Here is an 18,284-nt window from a genome sequence, read left to right on the forward strand (position 1 = left end):
GGAACCGGGAAGCCGAGCAACGTAGCTTCCCCTCCCCTTCCCAAGACAGGGGGGGGAGAGGGAGGCTGCTGGACTTCGCTCCTGACCAGTTCCCGGACCGCCTCTCCCCCCCCCCCCCCAGCGAAAGAGAGAAGGAGGCCGGACTTCCCGGGGCCCAGGAAGCGCGCCGGGGGTCGGCAGCTACGCCCCTCGTCCCGGCGCTTCGCTAAGTCGCCCCCACTTCCAGCTTCTCGGCTCGGAGGGGGGGATGAGGCTCGCCCACCCAGCCAGCCACCGAGCCGCCTTCCCTCCACCCCCCCCTCCTTTAACCAGTCCCCTGGCCCGCCTGCAGCGTCTGGAGGGGCGGGCGGCAGAGCGAGCATCCTCGAAGCCCCCCCCCTCCGTCCCGGCTGCTTGCTTTATTCCCCCCCTCCCCAATTCCAAAGCTCCGGTGCCGGCGGGGCGGAATTGCAGATTCATGCGCTTGCAAAAGCGGATAGAAGCGGCGGGTAGGAACCGGCGGGCGAGGCGAGCTGGTCCCCGCGCGGCTGCTTACCTTGCGCCAGGGCGCGCCACACGTGGAGTTGGACCCACAGCAAAGCCCACCAGCCCGGGCAGCGGCTGGAGGAGCGGGACGGCGAGGAAGAGGAGGAGGAGAAGCCGCCGCCAACGCCTCTTCGGTCTCCGCGGCAGAAGTTTAACTTTACTCCCGCCCGGGCCGGCGCCGGGTTGCGCGTAAAGTCCCGTCGGGGGTCGCGGGAGTCCAGGCGAAGTTGGCCCGGCAGGGTTGAGTCTTGCGCCCGCATGGCAGCCTGGAGAAGGGCGGGTGGCCGGACGGAGCGCGGGGATCCCTCGGCGGAGAGGCGGCTCAGATGGAGGGACGCGTGCAGGAGAATCCAGCGCGGAGCTGCGCCTTGGTTTCGCCGCCTAGGCGAGCCCCGGACGCGGGCGAAGCGGGCAGGGGGCTCGAGGGTGGCGGCGGCGTCTCCATCCTCCTTCTCCGCCGCCGCCGCGATCGCCTCCCTTCCCTGCTGCAAGGCTGGCGGTTGGCACTGCCCTGCCTGGCGAGGAGGAAGAGGACGAGGAGGAGGACGAGGACCCGGCGGCGGCGGGGACTTCAGCCTTCCCGTCCGCCCGGCTTCTCCTTCAGCCCTGCCCTGCTCCGGAGGCGGCGAAGTTAGCCAAGTGAAAAGCGCTGGGTAGAGCGGAGCCTCCGCGGCTGCTGCTTCCACGCGCGCGGAGGGTGGCGGTGGCGGATTGGGGGGTGGGGGGGTTGGAGAGCCGCCGCTCGCTGGCGCCTCGCCCGGCTCCGGAGACTGGAGGCGCCCCGCCGCCTACAGGTGAAGCGCAGCCTGGCTGGAACTGGAGGAGGAGGAGGAAAAGCCGCCGCCGGCGCTGCACTACCCAGCCAGCTGCGCCACCAGCGACCCGCCGGCGGGAGGAGGAGGAGGAGGCGGCGAGGGTGGCGACGGTCCCCTCCCGCGGGAGAAGCAGCGGCGGCGGGGCGGGCCAGAAGGGAAGTCGCCTCTCACCAACCCCCACCCCGCCAGAACCCGGGCGGGAGGGAAGCGCCTCCGTCGGGCGGCGGAGGGACGGACGGCGGCGGTCAGCTCGGCTCCGGACTCCGGGCGGCTGGGCTTCCTTCCTCGCTGGCGCGCGGAGCCCTCGGAAGAATCTGCCAGGACGAGAAGAAGAAGAAAAAAAGGAGCGAGTGAGACTCTCGGCGCGGCGCAGCCTCCTCGGCAAGCCGCGCGCAGCCCGCTTGGAATCCTTGGCGTTTCCCGGAGCTTGGGAAAGGATGGCGTGGCTTGGGATGGAGGCAGGATAGAACAGAATGCAGGATGGGTTGGGATAGGATGGGGGATAGGATAAGATAGGATAGGGCAGGGTAGGGTAGAGTACGATAGGATTGGATGCAGAATAGTATAGGATAAGAGGATAGGGTAGGGTGCAGGATAGGATAGGATGCAGGATAAGATAAGAGGATAGGATAGGGTGCAGGGTAGAAGATAGGGTATGATGCAGGATAGGATAACATCGGGTAGGGTACGATGCAGAATAGGATAGGATGCAGGGCAGGATGCAGGGTAGGATAGGATATAGGGTAGAGTAGGGTATGATGCAGGATAGGATAAGAGGATAGGGTAGGGTGCAGGGTAGAATAAGAAGATAGGATAGGATGCAGGGCAGGATGCAGGGTAGGATACGACAGTGTTTCCCAACCTTGGCAACTTGAAGATATTTGGACTTCAACTCCCAGAAATCCCCAGCCAGCAAATGCTGGCTGGGGTCTTCTGGGAGTGGAAGTCCAGTTATCTTCAAGTTGCCAAGGTTGGGAAACACTGGGATAGGATATAGGGTAGGGTAGGATAGGATAGGATGCAGGGTAGGATAGCATAGGATAGCACAGGGTGCATAGAACAGAACAGAATTATGAGGACACACAAGGAATTTGTCTTGGTGCATATGCTCTGTGGACCCACATTCAACAACGGGATAGGACTGGTACTCACAACCTCCTGGTTTTTAACCTTAACAAGTAACTAGACCAAAATGGCTTCTTTATTTATTTATTTGTCGTTGTTGTTGTTCCATTTCCCAAACTAATATTTTCACCTGTGCTCTTCCCTGCTGGCCTTCCTTTCAAGTCTGGTTTTATCTCTGAACCCAATTTTTCCCCTTTAGCATCTTGCTAAGAGTTGTTGGATGCAAGGTGGGCCATGCACTAATTTTAATAAATTTAAATTGATATACAAATAAATGAAATAAAGAAGACACCCCCCCACCCCCTCACACCTGCCCTCTCTCCTATACCAAAGAGAAGATTGTGGGGGGGAAATTAAAAATGAAAGCACCAAAAGACTTGGAAATGGCAGCTGAAATCCTTGAGAAACTGTGAACATTTTGTTTTATTTCCTTATTGTTTTCTTTCCTCAGCAATGAGCTGCAACCTGAGGGACCCTCCGCCATTTTAAGGGTCTCTCCAATGCCCCCCCCCTCATGGAACCCCCCCTCAGCGCCTCAAAAGCTCCTTCCAGGGAGCCCTAAAAGATGGGGGGAAATTTAAAAAATTTAAAAAATCTCTCATGTGGGTGAATAGAGTTAATACAGAGAAACCATGGCTGGCGTTCAGATGGTTTTAATGGGTTTCCATTTCTGCAGGGATAAAATAAATTTAGACACAACCCATGCGCAGACTCGCCCTGGGTGCAGTTTGCACGTGCACAGAACGCAGCTAAATTGGCGTTACACGTATGTATGTATGTAAGAGATAGGTGCATGCTACATACATGTAAAAAGGGCCCTTTTTTACCTCACGTATCTTTTATAAACCTACACATAGATGGATATAGGCAGGTGTCTGGGAGAGAGAGCGGCTTATGGTTGTGGGTCACAATACGTTGTTTTAGACTTATTTTTTTACACACTTTTCTTTACTGAGGGAAGCCGGGGAAAACACATCCGTCCGCCTCGCCCGCCAGACTCCAACTGGCAGCAGCACAAAATGCTTTCCCGCGCAAAGCTCGCAACCCCGCCCTATCTCGGACGCTCCTCGCCCGCTGATTGGACAATCCAGCGCCCGAGAGGCGTGGCGGGAACAAGCCGGCGCTCTTTCCCTGCCTAACGGCTGAGAGAGAGGAAAGAAATAGCGCGCGCGCCTAAGCTCCGTGCGCCTGCGCGCTCCTCTACTTTCTTTCTCTCTTTCCTCCACCCGCGCCCAGGCCTGCTAGAGGGGCTTTCTTTCAAAAGCCGGTCCCGCTTTGGCAGCCGTCGGCTCCACCGCGCCCCCTACCGGCTGGCAGGCGAGCGATAGCGGCATTACGCGGAGTAAACCCGCCCTTAGCTCGGAGGAAATTAATAGTAATTATGAAGATGCGCCAGTGGTGCAAAAGTATTGCGGGGTGGGGGGGAGAGGGACTGAGGGTGTGTGTGAGGAGATGAGTCCATTTTTGCAAGAAGGAAGATGTCAGGTTGGTGCAAGGGTGGCCCGTTTTTATTTCCTATTCTATTCTGTTTGAATTTTTTTAATTTTATCTTAATTGTTTTATACAGTATTTTATCGCAAGTTCATTTTTTAAATTCCATTTTTTTTAAAAAAAAATTGCATTAGAAACAGAAGATTGAGGGCAGAAAAAGACCTCCTGGTCCATCTAGTCTGCCCTTATACTATTTCCTGTATTTTATCTTAGGATGGATCTATGTTTATTTATTTATTGGATTTGTGGACTCCGGGCGGCTAACAACAGTGGTAAAAACAGCATGTAGAAATCCAATACTAAAACACCAAAAAACCCTTGTTATAAAACCAATCATACATACATACAAACATACCATGCATAAATTGTAGAAGCCTAGGGGAAAGAATATCTCAGTTCCCCCATGCCTGACAGCAGAGATGGGTTTTCAGGAGCTTATAAAAGGCGAGGAGGGTAGGGGCTATTCTAATCTCTGGGGGGAGTTGGTTACAGAGGGCCGGGGCCACCACAGAGAAGGCTCTTCCCCTGGGTGCCGCCAACGACATTGCTTAGTTGATGGGACCCGGAGAAGGCCCAATCTGTGGGACCTAAGTGGTCGCTGGGATTCGTGCAGCAGAAGGCGGTCCCGGAGATGTGTTTATATGTTTATCCCAGGCATGTTTCAATTCAGTTCCTGTGGATTTACCAACCACGTCTGCTAGGAGTTTGTTCCAAGCATCTACGACTCTTTCAGTCAAATAATATTTTCTCACGTGGCTTCTGATCTTTACCCCAACTAACCTCTGATTGTGTCCCCTTGTTCTTGTGTTCACTTTCCTATTAAAAATACTTCCCTCCTGAACTTCATTTAACCCTTTCACATATTTAAATGTTTCCATCATGTCCCCCCTTTTCCTTCTGTCCTCCAGACTATACAGATTGAGTTCATGAAGTTTTTCCTGATAAGTTTATGCTTCAGACCTTCCACCATTCTTGTATTATTTTGTATTATTTTTGTATTATTTTATATTATTGTATTATTATTATTATTATTATTATTATTATTATTATTATTATTGTATTATTCCAAATGGGATCTCACCAGCACTCTATACAGCAGGATCACAATCTCCCTCTTCCTGCTTGTGATACCTCTAGCTATGCAGCCAAGCCTTCTACTTGCTTTCCCTACTGCCTGACCGCACTGTTCACCCATTTTGAGACTGTCGGAAATCATGACCCCTAAATCCTTCTCTTCTTTTTTTAATTTGTCTTTCTTTTCTGTACCCAGACCACAATTCACTGTTTGCCGAATTGTGGTCTGGGTACAGAGAACTGGGCATGGCTAGTTTAATGAAAAGAAGGACCATGGAAGACAGGATAGCAGTCTTCTAGTATCTCGGGGTTGCCACAAAGAAGAGGGAGTCAAGCTATTCTCCAAAGCACCTGAGGGTAGAACAAGAAGCAATGGGTGAGAAGTAAATAAGGAGAGAAGTAACTTAGAACTAAGGAGAAATTTCCTGGCTGTCAGAACGGTTGATGAGAGCTTGCCTCCAGAAGTTGTGAATGCCCCAACATTGGAAGTTACTACGTAAGCAGATGTTGGATAAGTAGTGTAGGGTTTCCTGCCTAAGCAGGGGGTTGGACTAGAAGACCTCCAAGGTCCCTTCCAACTCTGTTGTTGTTTTGTTGTTGTTATTGTTATTATCATCATCATCTTCCAATATACCGAGTTTGCGGAGAGGGGCGGCATATAAATCTAATCTAATCTTCTAAATCATAGTTTATAAACCCAAAGGCTACATCTAGCCCTCCAATCTAAAATATGTTTTTTTTGCACAAAATCTTAAACCCAGGCTAAAAGTATTATACAAGGTGTCCATTTGCTGTTTCATTTCAGCTCTTTTCCATTATTTATTTATTTATTTATTGATTGATTGATTGGATTTGTATGCCGCCCCTCTCCGGAGACTCGGGGCGGCTAACAGCAATAATAAGACAGCATATAATAATAATAATCCAATACTAAAAACAATTTAAAAACCCATTATAATAAAAACCAAACAGACATACAGACATACCAAGCATAAAATTGTAAAGGCCTAGGAGGAAAGGATACCTCAATTCCCCCATGCCTGGCAGCAGAGGTGGGTTTTAAGTAGCTTACGAAAGGCAAGGAGGGTGGGGGCAATTCTAATCTCTGGGGGGAGTTGGTTCCAGAGGGCCGGGGCCGCCACAGAGAAGGCTCTTCCCCTGGGTCCCGCCAAGCGACATTGTTTAGTTGACGGGACCCGGAGAAGACCCACTCTGTGGGACCTAACCAGTCGCTGGGATTCGTGCGGCAGAAGGCGGTCCCAGAGATATTCAGGTCCGGTGCCATGAAGGGCTTTATAGGTCATAACCAACACTTTTAATTGTGACCAGAAATTGATCGGCAACCAATGCAGACTGCGGAGTGCTGGTGTAACATGGGCATATTTAGGAAAGCCCATGATTGCTCTCGCAGCTGCATTCTGCACGATCTGAAGTTTCCGAACACTCTTCAAAGGTAGCCCCATGTAGAGAGCATTACAGTAGTCAAACCTCGAGGTGATGAGGGCGTGAGTGACTGTGATCAGTGAGTCCCAGTCCAGATAGGGCCGCAACTGGTGCACCAGGCGAACCTGGGCAAACGCCCCCCTCGCCACAGCTGAAAGATGTTTCTCTAATGTGAGCTGTGGATCGAGGAGGACATCCAAGTTGCAGACCTTCTCTGAGGGGGTCAATAATTCCCCCCCCCCAGGGTTATGGACGGACAGATGGAATTGTCCCTGGGAGGCAGGACCCACAGCCACTCCGTCTTATTCGGGTTGAGTTTGAGTCTGTTGAGTCTCTTTGAAACCAGCGAGCTCCTGTAACGTGGTTTCTTTTTTTTTTTGTCAAACGTTCCAATCAAAAAGATTTCATTCCCATTCAACTCTAAAAATAGACAGGGAGGGAACCGTGGGGAAAAATAATCCATTTTGCTCTATTACAATGGCAGAGATGTAATTGATATAAAGTACAAGGATCTGCACTTTGTAAGCGCGTAGATCGCCTTTGGATTAAAAAAACGGGCTGAGTCGAACGGGGCCGGCGAGATTCCCAGGGGAAAAGCTGTATTTACAGCTACTGCTGTACAATTACCAATAGTTAATTCAGAACCGCAGCGTAGACTTACCTTTGTCTTGGGTTTTTAAGGTAGAGGCAAGATTTAATTTACCTTAGCCAGGAATGCATAGCACCCTTAATTGGGTTTTTAATTACTTGTAACAAAGGGAATGGCAGGAGAGAGAGAGGGGGAGGGAATCTCCTAGCTAACTACTTTTTAAGTTTTCAAGGTCAGTTGGAAGTAATCGACTGGGCCACTTATAACAGAGCCCAAAACTTCTGTGGATAATGTCGGTTGGTGGGCCCCAGGGGAAGAGCCTTCTTTGTGGCGGCCCCGGCTCTCTGGAACCAGCTCCCCCCAGAGATTAGGACTGCCCCTACTCTCCTTGCCTTTCGTAAGCTCCTTAAAACCCACCTTTGTCATCAGGCATGGGGGAACTGAGACATCTCCCCCGGGCATATACAATTTATACATGGTATGTTTGTAGGTATGTTTGTTTAGTAAATGGGGTTTCTTAAATATTTTAAATTATAATTGAGATTTGTCATGAATTGTTTTGTTTTCCTGTGAGCCGCCCCGAGTCTGCGGAGAGGGGCGGTATACAAATCTAAATAATAAATAAAATAAATAAAAATAAATAAGCCAAGTGGCCGTTAAATAAATTTTGACTCATTTTACGGACCTACCTTCACTGGTTGAGAGATATTTTTTGCTAGGATGGCTGGCACTAATAATAATAATAATTATTATTATTATTAAAAGGAGGAGGAAGAAGAGGAGGAGGACAGTCGCTGACGAAGAAAGAAGATGAGGTGAGGAGAATCAAAAAAATCCAAAACGTTAAGGCTTAAAAAAACAAAAAGAGGGACTCTGAGCCGGCGAGGAGGAGCACGCGCCTCCCATACACCCGGCGCAAGGCTGCCTCCCATACACTGCGCCAGAGAGAGAAACCCAGGGAGAACGGCAAGAAACTGACCGGGCCTTTGTGCCGCTCTCAAATTTCCTGGGAAATTTTTCCAGGCTGGGGTTCTTAAGTAGAAAATGGTTCTTAAGAAGAGGCAAAAACATCTTGAACACCCGGTTCTTATCTAGAAAAGTTCTTAGGTAGAGGCATTCTTAAGTAGAGGTACCACTATTTATTTATTTTATTTATTTATTGGATTTGTATGCCGCCCCTCTCCGTAGACTCGGGGCGGCTAACAACAATAATAAAAACAGCATGTAAATCCAATACTACAACAACTAAAAAACCCTTATTTTAAAACCAATCATACCTACAAGCAAACATACCATGCATAAATTGTAAAGGCCTAGGGGGAAAGAGTATCTCAGTTCCCCCATGCCTGACGGCAGAGGTGGGTTTTAAGGAGCTTACGAAAGGCGAGGAGGGTGGGGGCAATTCTAATCTCCGGGGGGAGTTGGTTCCAGAGGGCCGGGGCCGCCACAGAGAAGGCTCTTCCCCTGGGCCCCGCCAAACGACATTGTTTTGTTGACGGGACCCGGAGAAGGCCCACTCTGTGGGACCTAACTGGTCGCTGGGATTCGTGCGGCAGAAGGCGGTCCCTGAGATAATCTGGTCCGGTGCCATGAAGAGCTTTATAGGTCATAACCAACACTTTGAATTGTGACCGGAAACCGATCGGCAACCAATGCAGACTGCGGAGTGTTGGTGTTATATGGGCATTTGGGGGGAATGGGTTTGCCATTTTCAGGGAGTTGGGTCAGAACCCCCACCCCCTGCCCCAAACCTATCCAAATCCCACAGATGGAGCTAGGATGAATTGGAGCCCAAATGTTTTACTTGCCCCGAAATGCATCTACCGTAATCCGTTTACTTCCAAGCTCTCCACCTGCTTAGTGGAATGAGCCGTACCCGCGACTAGGTTTTTCCCAAGCACGTTGGCTCAAGTTGCTTCTTTTAGCTGTATAATTACAACTGAGTCATTTGTCTTCTGTTCATTTTTCCGGCTAATTTTATACCTGCAGGTGGGTTTCCTTGTTTTTTTCCTCCTGCGATGTTTTGAAGAACTTCGGCACAACAGACACTAACAACAGTTATTAGCCAGAGCGTAAAAGGGGGGGAAACCCACATATATACCGTGTTTCCCCGAAAGTAAGACAGTGTCTTACTTTCTTTTTATCCCCAAAAGCCCCACTATGTCTTACTTTCAGGGTATGTCTTATATTGGAAAAAAATTGTCGAATTTTTTGTTTTAACCATAAAATTAACATTTATTAACAACCTGAACAGACAGAGGCGGCAGACGCGGTGACGTATGGAGGGGCGGTGGCGCGGAAGTGGGCAGGAGGCGGTGCTCATTAAGATCAGAGGGAGGTGGCAGACGCGGCGACGTATGGAGAGGGGGACGGCGCAGGCGTGGGCAGGAGGCGGCGAGCAGCTAGATGAGAGGGAGGCGGCAATACTCCCGTGTTTCCCCGAAAGTAAGACATATGTCTTACTTTCGGGGTATGGCTTATATTAGCCGACCCCCCTGAAACCCCCGATACGTCTTACAATCGGGGGTGTCTTACTATCGGGGAAACAGGGTAGTTAGTGCTCGCCTTATAATCATTCGTTTAGCGACTGTTTGAACTTACAAGGCACTGGAAAAATGTGATTTATGACCGTTCCGCATTTTTATAATTGTCAAGGTAGAGTCCTAGGTTTGTCCTAGGTAGAGTCTACGGAGAGGGGCGGCATACAAATCTAAATAATAATAATAATAATAATAATAATAATAATAATAATTATTATTATTATTATTATTATTATTATTATTATTATTTCTCTCTCTGGGCGCAAGGATAATTTTATCTGCTGAACAAAACCCCCCATTGCCTATGACTCTAAAGTGCGCAATAGGGTTGATATTCCTGGAGGCGTCTGTAATAGGGGAAATGATTTATCTTTACTAGATAAGTGGTCAAAGCAATGGAAACTGCAGTTTAATATTTCCAAATGTAAAACAATGCACTTGGGGAAAAGGAATCCTCAATCTGAGTATTGTGATGGCAGTTCTGTGTTAGCAAAAACTCCAGAAGAGAAGGATTTAGGGGTGGTGATTTCCGACAGTCCCCAAATGGGTGAACAGTGCGGTCAGGTGGTAGGGAAAGCGAGTAGAATGCCTGGCTGCATAGCTAGAGGTAGAACAAGCAGGAAGAGGGAGATTGTGATCTCGCTGTATAGAGCGCTGGTGAGACCACATTTGGAATACTGTGTTCAGTCCTGGGGACCTCACCTACAAAGGGATATTGATAAAATTGAAGGGGTCCAAAGACGGGCGAAAAAAATGGTGGAAGGTCTGAAGCATGAAACGTATCAGGAAAGACTTCATGGACTCAATCTGTAGAGTCTGGAGGACAGAAGGAAAAGGGGGGACATGATCGAAACATTTAAATATGTTAAAGGGTTAAATCAGGTCCAGGAGGGAAGTGTTTTTAATAGGAAAGTGAACACAAGAACAAGGGGACACAATCAGAGGTTAGTTGGGGGGGGGGGGGAATCAGAAGCAACGTGAGAAAATATTATTTTACTGAAAGAGTCGTAGATGCTTGGAACAAACTTCCAGCAGATGTGGTTGGTAAATCCACAGGAACTGAATTTAAACATGCCTGGGATAAACATATATATATCCTAAGATAAAATACAGGAAATAGTATAAGGACAGACTAGATGGACCATGAGGTCTTTTTCTGCCGTCAATCTTCTATGTTTCTAATTTTATCTGCTGAACAAAACTCCACACTGACAAAATGAACAGTTGATTCCATTCCCTTCCACCACGCACGGGATTATGGCGGGGGTAGGCAAAGTTGGCTCTTACGCGGCTAGTGGACTTCAATTCCTAGAATTCCTCAGCCAGTCATGCGATCTCAGGAATTCTGGGAGTTGAAGTCCACATGTCATAGAAGAGCCCACATTGCCTACCCGTGGATTATGAGGCCATTAAATGACAAAGGTAGCCTTCCCATGGTTACATGATCGAAAATCCAGGGTGGTAAAACGCATGGAAACTGACTTCACAAATGTCATAAATTTTGGGCTCAATTGTAAGTTGAAGACTCCCTATACTGCAAATTAATAAGCTGGTCTTTATGGAAGAGACATGTGCACATTTGCACATTTTCTCAGTTCCTCTGGTCATGCTGCTGCTGCTATTAACGCCAGCTCTTTGATTTACCCGTTATTATGGGATGCACTCCGCCAAACCTGCAAATCCAAAGAATTTGCCTTTGTGCGAAAAAGATCCTTCTGGGTTATGCAAGAAACTGATTTGGAAAATCTGTGCAACGCCTGTCAAAAGTGATTTGCATTACAGTGCGCGTAATTCGCTGTTAGGAAAAGAGGATGGTGTTTAAAAATGTATACCGGTCCTTCCCAGCAAGCTTCTATATGTAATTTAGCTGGAGGGGAGGTAGAAATACCAATATCGTCTCAAAGGGATCCGGAATAGGAAAACTTGACAAATTATAGTAGGGGAGAAGTTTCACCTTGGAGCAAGTGAGGAGGAGGAGGGTAGAAGTGGGGTTTTTTTCCCTTTATTAAAAAATTATTAAAGGAACTTTTTGCAAAACGAAAGCAATTCATTGCTTTGATAGTACTGGTATTGTTACCTCCGAGTCTGATGTTGCTGCTCCGAGTCTTCGGAGAGGGGCGGCATACAAGTCTAATAAATTATTATTATTATTATTATTATTATTATTATTATTATTATCATCATCATCATCATCATCATTTAGTGTGGGTCATGAAACGTAAACAAGAAAACTCAGCAGCAGGTCCCTTCATGTTAACCCTGAGCTACAAATTATTATTATTATTATTATTATTATTATTATTATTTATTACATTTGTATGCCACCCCTCTCCGAAGACTCGGGGCGGCTCACAACAATAATAGAAACAATATAACAGTGAAACAAATCTAATATTAAAAAATAAAAGATATCTAAAACCCCAGCAATTAAAATCATACAACACATACATACCAAACATAAAATATAGAAGCCTGGGGGAGGATGTCTCAATTCCCCCATGCCTGGCGATGAAGGTGGGTCTTAAGTAATTTGCGAAAGACAAGGAGGGTGGGGGCCGTTCTAATCTCTGGGGGGAGTTGATTCCAGAGGGCTGGGGCCGCCACAGAGAAGGCTCTTCCCCTGGGGCCCGCCAGACGACATTGTTTAGTCAACAGGACCCAGAGAAGGCCAACTCTGTGGGACCTTATCGGCCACTGGGATTCATGCGGTAGAAGGCGGTTCCGGAGGTATTCTGGTCCAATGCCATGTAGGGCTTTAAAGCTCATAACCAACACTTTGAATTGTGACCGGAAACTGATCGGCAGCCAATGCTGGCCACGGAGTGTTGCAGAAATGTGGGCGAATCTAGGGAGCCCCACGATGGCTCTCGCGGCCGCATTCATTAAATGTCCTTTATTGGAAAGCAATACCATTATTATAAAGGAAAATAAAAACATGTAAATTTATTTTTGTTTATATGTGTTTATATGCAAGGGTGTAGGTATATACCATGTAAGAAAGTATGTAGCATATCTATATGTGTATGATATACGGGTACACTTTTGAGAGCAGGCGACAGAATTTCATTTTTAGTGTGTCAGTGCCCACTGGGGAAAAATGGCAATAAAGGTTATCTTCTCTTAATAGGAACAGAGAGAAAGAAAAAAGAAAGGGGGAAGGAAGGGGGATCAAGGGAAGGAAGGAAGGAAGATTGGTGGATGGTGGATGAATGAGAGGAAGGAAGGAAGAAAGATTGGTGGATGAATGAGAGGAAGGAAGGAAGGAAGGAAGATTGGTGGATGGTGGATGAAGGAAGGAAGATTGGTGGATGGTGGATAAATGAGAGGAAGGATGGTGGGTGAATGAGGAAGGAAGGAAGATTGGGAAATAGTGAATGAATGAGAGATATGAAGGAAGGAAGGATAGTGGGTGAATGAGGAAGGAAGGAAATTTGATGGATGGTGGATGAATGAGAGGAAGGAAGGAAGGAAGGAAGATTGGTAGATGGTGAATGAATGAGAAATATGAAGGAAGGAAGGATGGTGGGTGAATGAGGAAGGGAGGAAGGAAGGAAGATGAGTGGATGGTGAGTGAATGAGAGAAATGAATGAAGGAAGGAAGGATGGTGGGTGAATGAGGAAGGGAGGTGTTCTGTCTGGGTGCCCCCAGACTTCAACACCAACTGGAAAAAGCAGCCAGACACGCTGGTAAAAGCAAAAGCACTTTATAGTTTGAAAAATAAACACAGAGAAAAACCTGTTCTTCCCAACAGGCAGGCTATGAGACTTCACAGCAGAGTCCTGATGGCCAGACAATACAGCAGACTTCTTGCTGGCACACCCACCACTGTAGAGAATAAGACCCACACCTTTTCCCCCCAAGGTTTCAGTATTCAAAGTCACAAACCAGAATTCCAAGACGCCAAAGATCACAGCCAGGTCCCAGGACTCCCAAAGATAATACTCCACGAGCCAGGAAGGGTGGGTCTGCCTTTTCAGCCTTTCCAGAGAGCACCACACCCAAACCCAGCTGTTGCCTCTTTAGTGCTGAAAGTACCTGGCTAATTGTCCCCTTCGTTGTGTTGCTCTTCTCTGCCGGAGATCGATTATTGCTTGTGCATTTTCATCTAAGGAATCCAGGCTGCTTGCTGGGGAGAGCTCCCTCTCGGGGGAATCTGGCTGTTCCCCCTCTCCCTCAGCCTGAGATTCCTCCTCCCCGTCTGCCTGAACCTCCTGTTCCTCATCCTCCCCCTCTGAGCAGGAAGCCGGCAGAGGATCAGCCGTTCCCTGAGGGGCCTCAGACGGAATCACAACACGAGGAAGGAAGGAAGATGGGTGGATGGTGGATGAATGGAAGGAAGGAAGATTGATAGATTGTGAATGAATGAGAGAAATGAAGGAAGGAAGGATGGTGGGTGAATGAGGAAGGAAGGGAGGAAGGAAGGAAGATGGGTAGATGGTGGATGAAGGAAGGAAGGAAAGGGTGAAGGCCTTCTAATTTTTACAACAGTTACAAAGGCATTTCTCTTTTATCCTCTCCAAGATTACATCCTTCTAACCTTCCTCCTTTCCATATTCTACCCTTTCTAATCATCAGACCCATAAATCACAAGTTCATTTTTTCCATTTTAAGCAAGAAAAAAAAGAAAGAAATCCCTTCCTTCTAGCCACCAGCCAACATCCTTGTCTCTTCCCTAATCAAATGCGTCGGTTTTGCCAACTCCGCAAATTCTGCCTTTTCCCCCAACCCATTGTGGGGATTTTCGAATCTGTCCGGTTTTTGTGTGTTAGAATAATAACCAGGCTGTGGCTCTTTGTGTACAAAGCAAATCTCTGCCACTGAAGTTCCTCCTTATGTATTCATAAGCTTAATTGTCCTTTTAAATTCCAAAATGAATTCCTACTGATGATTCTTAAAAGGATTCATTTTCCTCTAATGGCGAGCAACAGCTGAACGCACGTCCAATAAACGAACCATAATGTCTTCATCACATTGATGTCTCAGAAGATTTGACAATCATGTCTCGTATATACTCTTCCCCTTCAGAAAGAGGGAGGCTGAAAACAGCACAATATTACTAGGAAAGTGATTGGTTTTTCAATGATGAATTTTTGTGTAGGTGCTGCTGTCTTAAGTCAACCCAAAAACTCAAGGTCGGGAGTAGGCAAAGTTGGCTCTTCTATGACTTGTGGACTTCAACTCCCAGAATTCCTGAGCCAACCATGCTAGCTCAGGAATTCTGGGAGTTGAAGTCCGCATGTCATAGAAGAACCAACTTTGCCTACCGCTGCTCTAGGTGGTCAGAAGAAGATGCTAAAGGTCTTTTGAAGGACATCTCAGGACATCTTCCAAAGCTTTGGAAGGCCACACTTGGAATCCTGCATTCAGTTTTGGTCACTATGGTGCAAAAAGGATGTTGAGACTCTAGAGCAAGTGCAGAGAAGAGCGACAAAGATGATGAGGGAACTGGAGGCTAAAACCTATGAAGAACGGTTGCAGGAACTGGGCATGGCTAGTTTAATGAAAAGAAGGACCAGGGGAGACAGGATAGCAGTGTTCCAATATCTCAGGGGTTGCCCCAAAGAAGAAGGACTCAACTATTCTCCAAAGCACCTGAGCACAAGAAGTGATGGGGGGGGGGATTTCCTCACAGTTAGAACAATTAAACAGTGGAACAACTTGCCTCCAAAAGTTGTGAATGCTCCAACAGTGGAAGTTTTCAAGACGATGTTGGATAACCATTTGCCTGAAGTGTTGTAGGGTTTCCTGCCTAAGCAGGGGGTTGGACTAGAAGACCTCCAAGGTCCCTTCCAACTCTGTTATTCTATTCTACTCTATTCTATTTTCTATTCTTCTCTATTCTATTCTCTTATTCTATATTATTCTATTCTGTTCTACTCTACTTTCTATTCCATTCTATTTTCTATTTTTCTCCATTCTCTTCTCTTATTCTCTTCTACTCTATTCTGTTCTATTTTCTATTCTTCTCTATTCTATTCTATTCTCTTATTCTATATTATTCTATTCTATTCTGTTCTGTTCTGTTCTACTCTACTTTCTATTCTATTCCATTCTATTTTCTATTCTTCTCCATTCTCTTCTCTTATTCAATTCTACTCTATTCTGTTCTATTTTCTATTCTTCTCTATTCTATTCTATTCTTTTATTCTATATTATTCTATTCTGTTCTGTTCTACTCTACTCTACTTTCTATTCTATTCCATTCTATTTTCTATTCTTCTCCATTCTCTTCTCTTATTCAATTCTACTCTATTCTGTTCTATTTTCTATTCTTCTCTATTCTATTCTATTCTATTCTATTCTCTTATTCTATATTATTCTATTCTGTTCTGTTCTACTCTACTTTCTATTCCATTCTATTTTCTATTTTTCTCCATTCTCTTCTCTTATTCAATTCTACTCTATTCTGTTCTATTTTCTATTCTTCTGTACTCTATTCTCTTGTTTTGTTTTATTCTTTTCTATTCTATTCCATTCTATTCTATTCTAATGGTTGTTCCTCTTTTAAACCGTTTCTCCCTCTGTCTCAAAGAATAGAGACGAATGGGACAAGGCTATCTCGTTAACCGTCTCTCAAATCCGGAGGGATACGGTGCAAGCGGTGACCTCATCATTCCTTTGTGCCCAACCCGTCTTAAATTTCGTATTTAATGCAAAGGAGAAGAAACGCGAGTCACCCAACAGAATTCCAGCGGGTTTCAACGGGTTTCGAGTGCGGCATCAATTATCTCAAACCTGGGCCCACTTTCTCTTTCACAGACGAAGTAAATTAAGGGCAGGAAATAAGATCCAGGCTGAAGGGAGCGATGGGGCACCGTTAAGTTATAGCTACGGATAATATCCAGCGATTTAAGTAGGCCCGTCTGGGCAGCTCTGTAAGGCTGAATAGAAAATGCAGATTATGTTATTAAAGGGCTCCAGTGTGAGAAGGAAGCCAAGAAGTTTGTGCTCTTGGTTTGAGACCTACTCTTAACAAAGTTTCAGAGAGATTTTTTTGTTTTATTTATTTATTTTGTCCAATACACAATAATACACAATGAAGGTTATAGAGGATATAGTAGAGAAGAAATACAAGATATAGGAGAGACTATAGGACAAGGGATGGAAGGCACTCTAGTGCGCTTAAGTACGCCCCTTACTGACCTCTTAGGAATCTGGAGAGGTCAACCGTGGATAGTCTAAGGCAGTGTTTTTCAACCAGTGTGCCGCGGCACACTAGTGTGCCGTGAGACATGGTCAGGTGTGCCGCGAAGCTCAGAGAGAGAAAGCAAGCAAGAGAGAAAGAAAGAAAGAAAGAAAGAGAAAGCAAGCAAGAGAGAGAGAGATAAAGAAAGCAAGAGAGAGAAAGAGCAAACGAGAGAGAAAGAGGGAGAAAGAAAAAGAAAGCAAGAGAAAGAGAGGGAGGGAAGGAGAGAGAGAGAAAGACCTAGAGGGAGGTAGGGAGGGATAGAGAAAGAGAGCAAAAAAGAGAGGAAGGAAGGAAGAGAAAGAAAGAGGGATGGAGAGAGAGAAAGGAAGAGGAAGGAAGGGAGAGAAAGAGGGAGAGAGAAATAGAGCGAAAGGGAGGAAGAGAGAGAGAGAGAGAAATTTTTTTGTCCAAACTTTTTTTTAGCCCCCCCGCCCCGCTCAATGTGCCCCAGGGTTTCGTAAATGTAAAAAATGTGCCGCAGCTCAAAAAAGGTTGAAAATCACTGGTCTAAGGGTAAAATGTTGCGGGTTAGGGGATGATACTACGGAGTCCGGTAATGAGTTCCACGCTTCGACAACCCGATTACTAAAGCCATATTTTTTAGAGTCAAGTTTGGAGCGGTTAATATTAAGCTTGAATCTGCTGTGTGCTCTTGTGTTGTTGTGGTTGAAGCTGAAGTAGTTGGCAGAAAGGACATTGTAGCAGATGATTTTATGGGCTATGCTGAGGTCGTGTTTAAGGCAACGTAGTTCTAAGCTTTCTAAACCTAGGATTGTAAGTCCAGTTGCGTAGGATATTCTGTTGCGAGTGGAGGAGTGGAGGGCTGTTCTAGGAAAGTATCTTTGGACATTTTCTAGAGTGTTTATGTCCGAAATGCGGTGTGGGTTCCAGGCAGATGAGCTGTATTCAAGGATTGGTCTGGTGAAGGTTTTGTATGCTCTGGTTAGTAGTGTGAGATTACCGGAGCTGAAGCTACGTAGGATTAGGTTAACAACTCTTGAAGCCTTTTTGGCGGTGGTGTTGCAGTGGGCTTTGGCACTTAGGTCATTTGATATGAGTATTCTAAAGTCTTCTGAATAAATTGAGCTGGAAAAGACATCAGGAGACATTTTGTAGACATTTTGTTTGTTTGTTTGTTTGTTTGTATGCCGCCCCTCTCCGTAGACTCAGGGCGGCTCACAGCAATAATAAACAATATATAACAAATCTAATAATTTAAAAGAAACACTAAAAGCCCCATTATTAAAAGCAAACATACACACAAGCATACTATACATAACTGTATAGGCCCGGGGGAGATGTTTCAATTCCCCCATGCCTGACGACAGAGGTGGGTTTTAAGAAGTTTACGAAAGGCGAGGAGGGTGGGGGCAGTTCTAATCTCTGGGGGGAGCTGGTTCCAGAGGGTCGGGGCCGCCACAGAGAAGGCTCTTCCCCTGGGTCCCGCCAAACGGCATTGTTTAGTTGACGGGACCCGGAGAAGGCCAACTCT

General features: G+C 46.5%; 1 protein-coding gene across 4 annotated transcripts in view; it reads right to left on the reverse strand.

The window, feature by feature from the left end:
• Positions 1-1,468, reverse strand: part of SDK1 (sidekick cell adhesion molecule 1) — a 601,127-nt gene extending 599,659 nt beyond the window's left edge. For all 4 annotated transcript variants that reach the window (XM_070761314.1, XM_070761317.1, XM_070761313.1 and 1 more), the window contains exon 1: positions 536-1,468. In XM_070761314.1, coding sequence (XP_070617415.1) covers positions 536-785 — 250 coding nt within the window. In that variant the 5' untranslated portion in view covers positions 786-1,468. The remainder of the gene's footprint in view (positions 1-535) is intronic.
• Between the last annotated feature and the right edge of the window lie 16,816 nt (positions 1,469-18,284).

This window comes from Erythrolamprus reginae, chromosome 9, assembly GCF_031021105.1.
Source record: "Erythrolamprus reginae isolate rEryReg1 chromosome 9, rEryReg1.hap1, whole genome shotgun sequence".
Classification (NCBI taxonomy): Eukaryota; Metazoa; Chordata; class Lepidosauria; order Squamata; family Dipsadidae; genus Erythrolamprus; species Erythrolamprus reginae.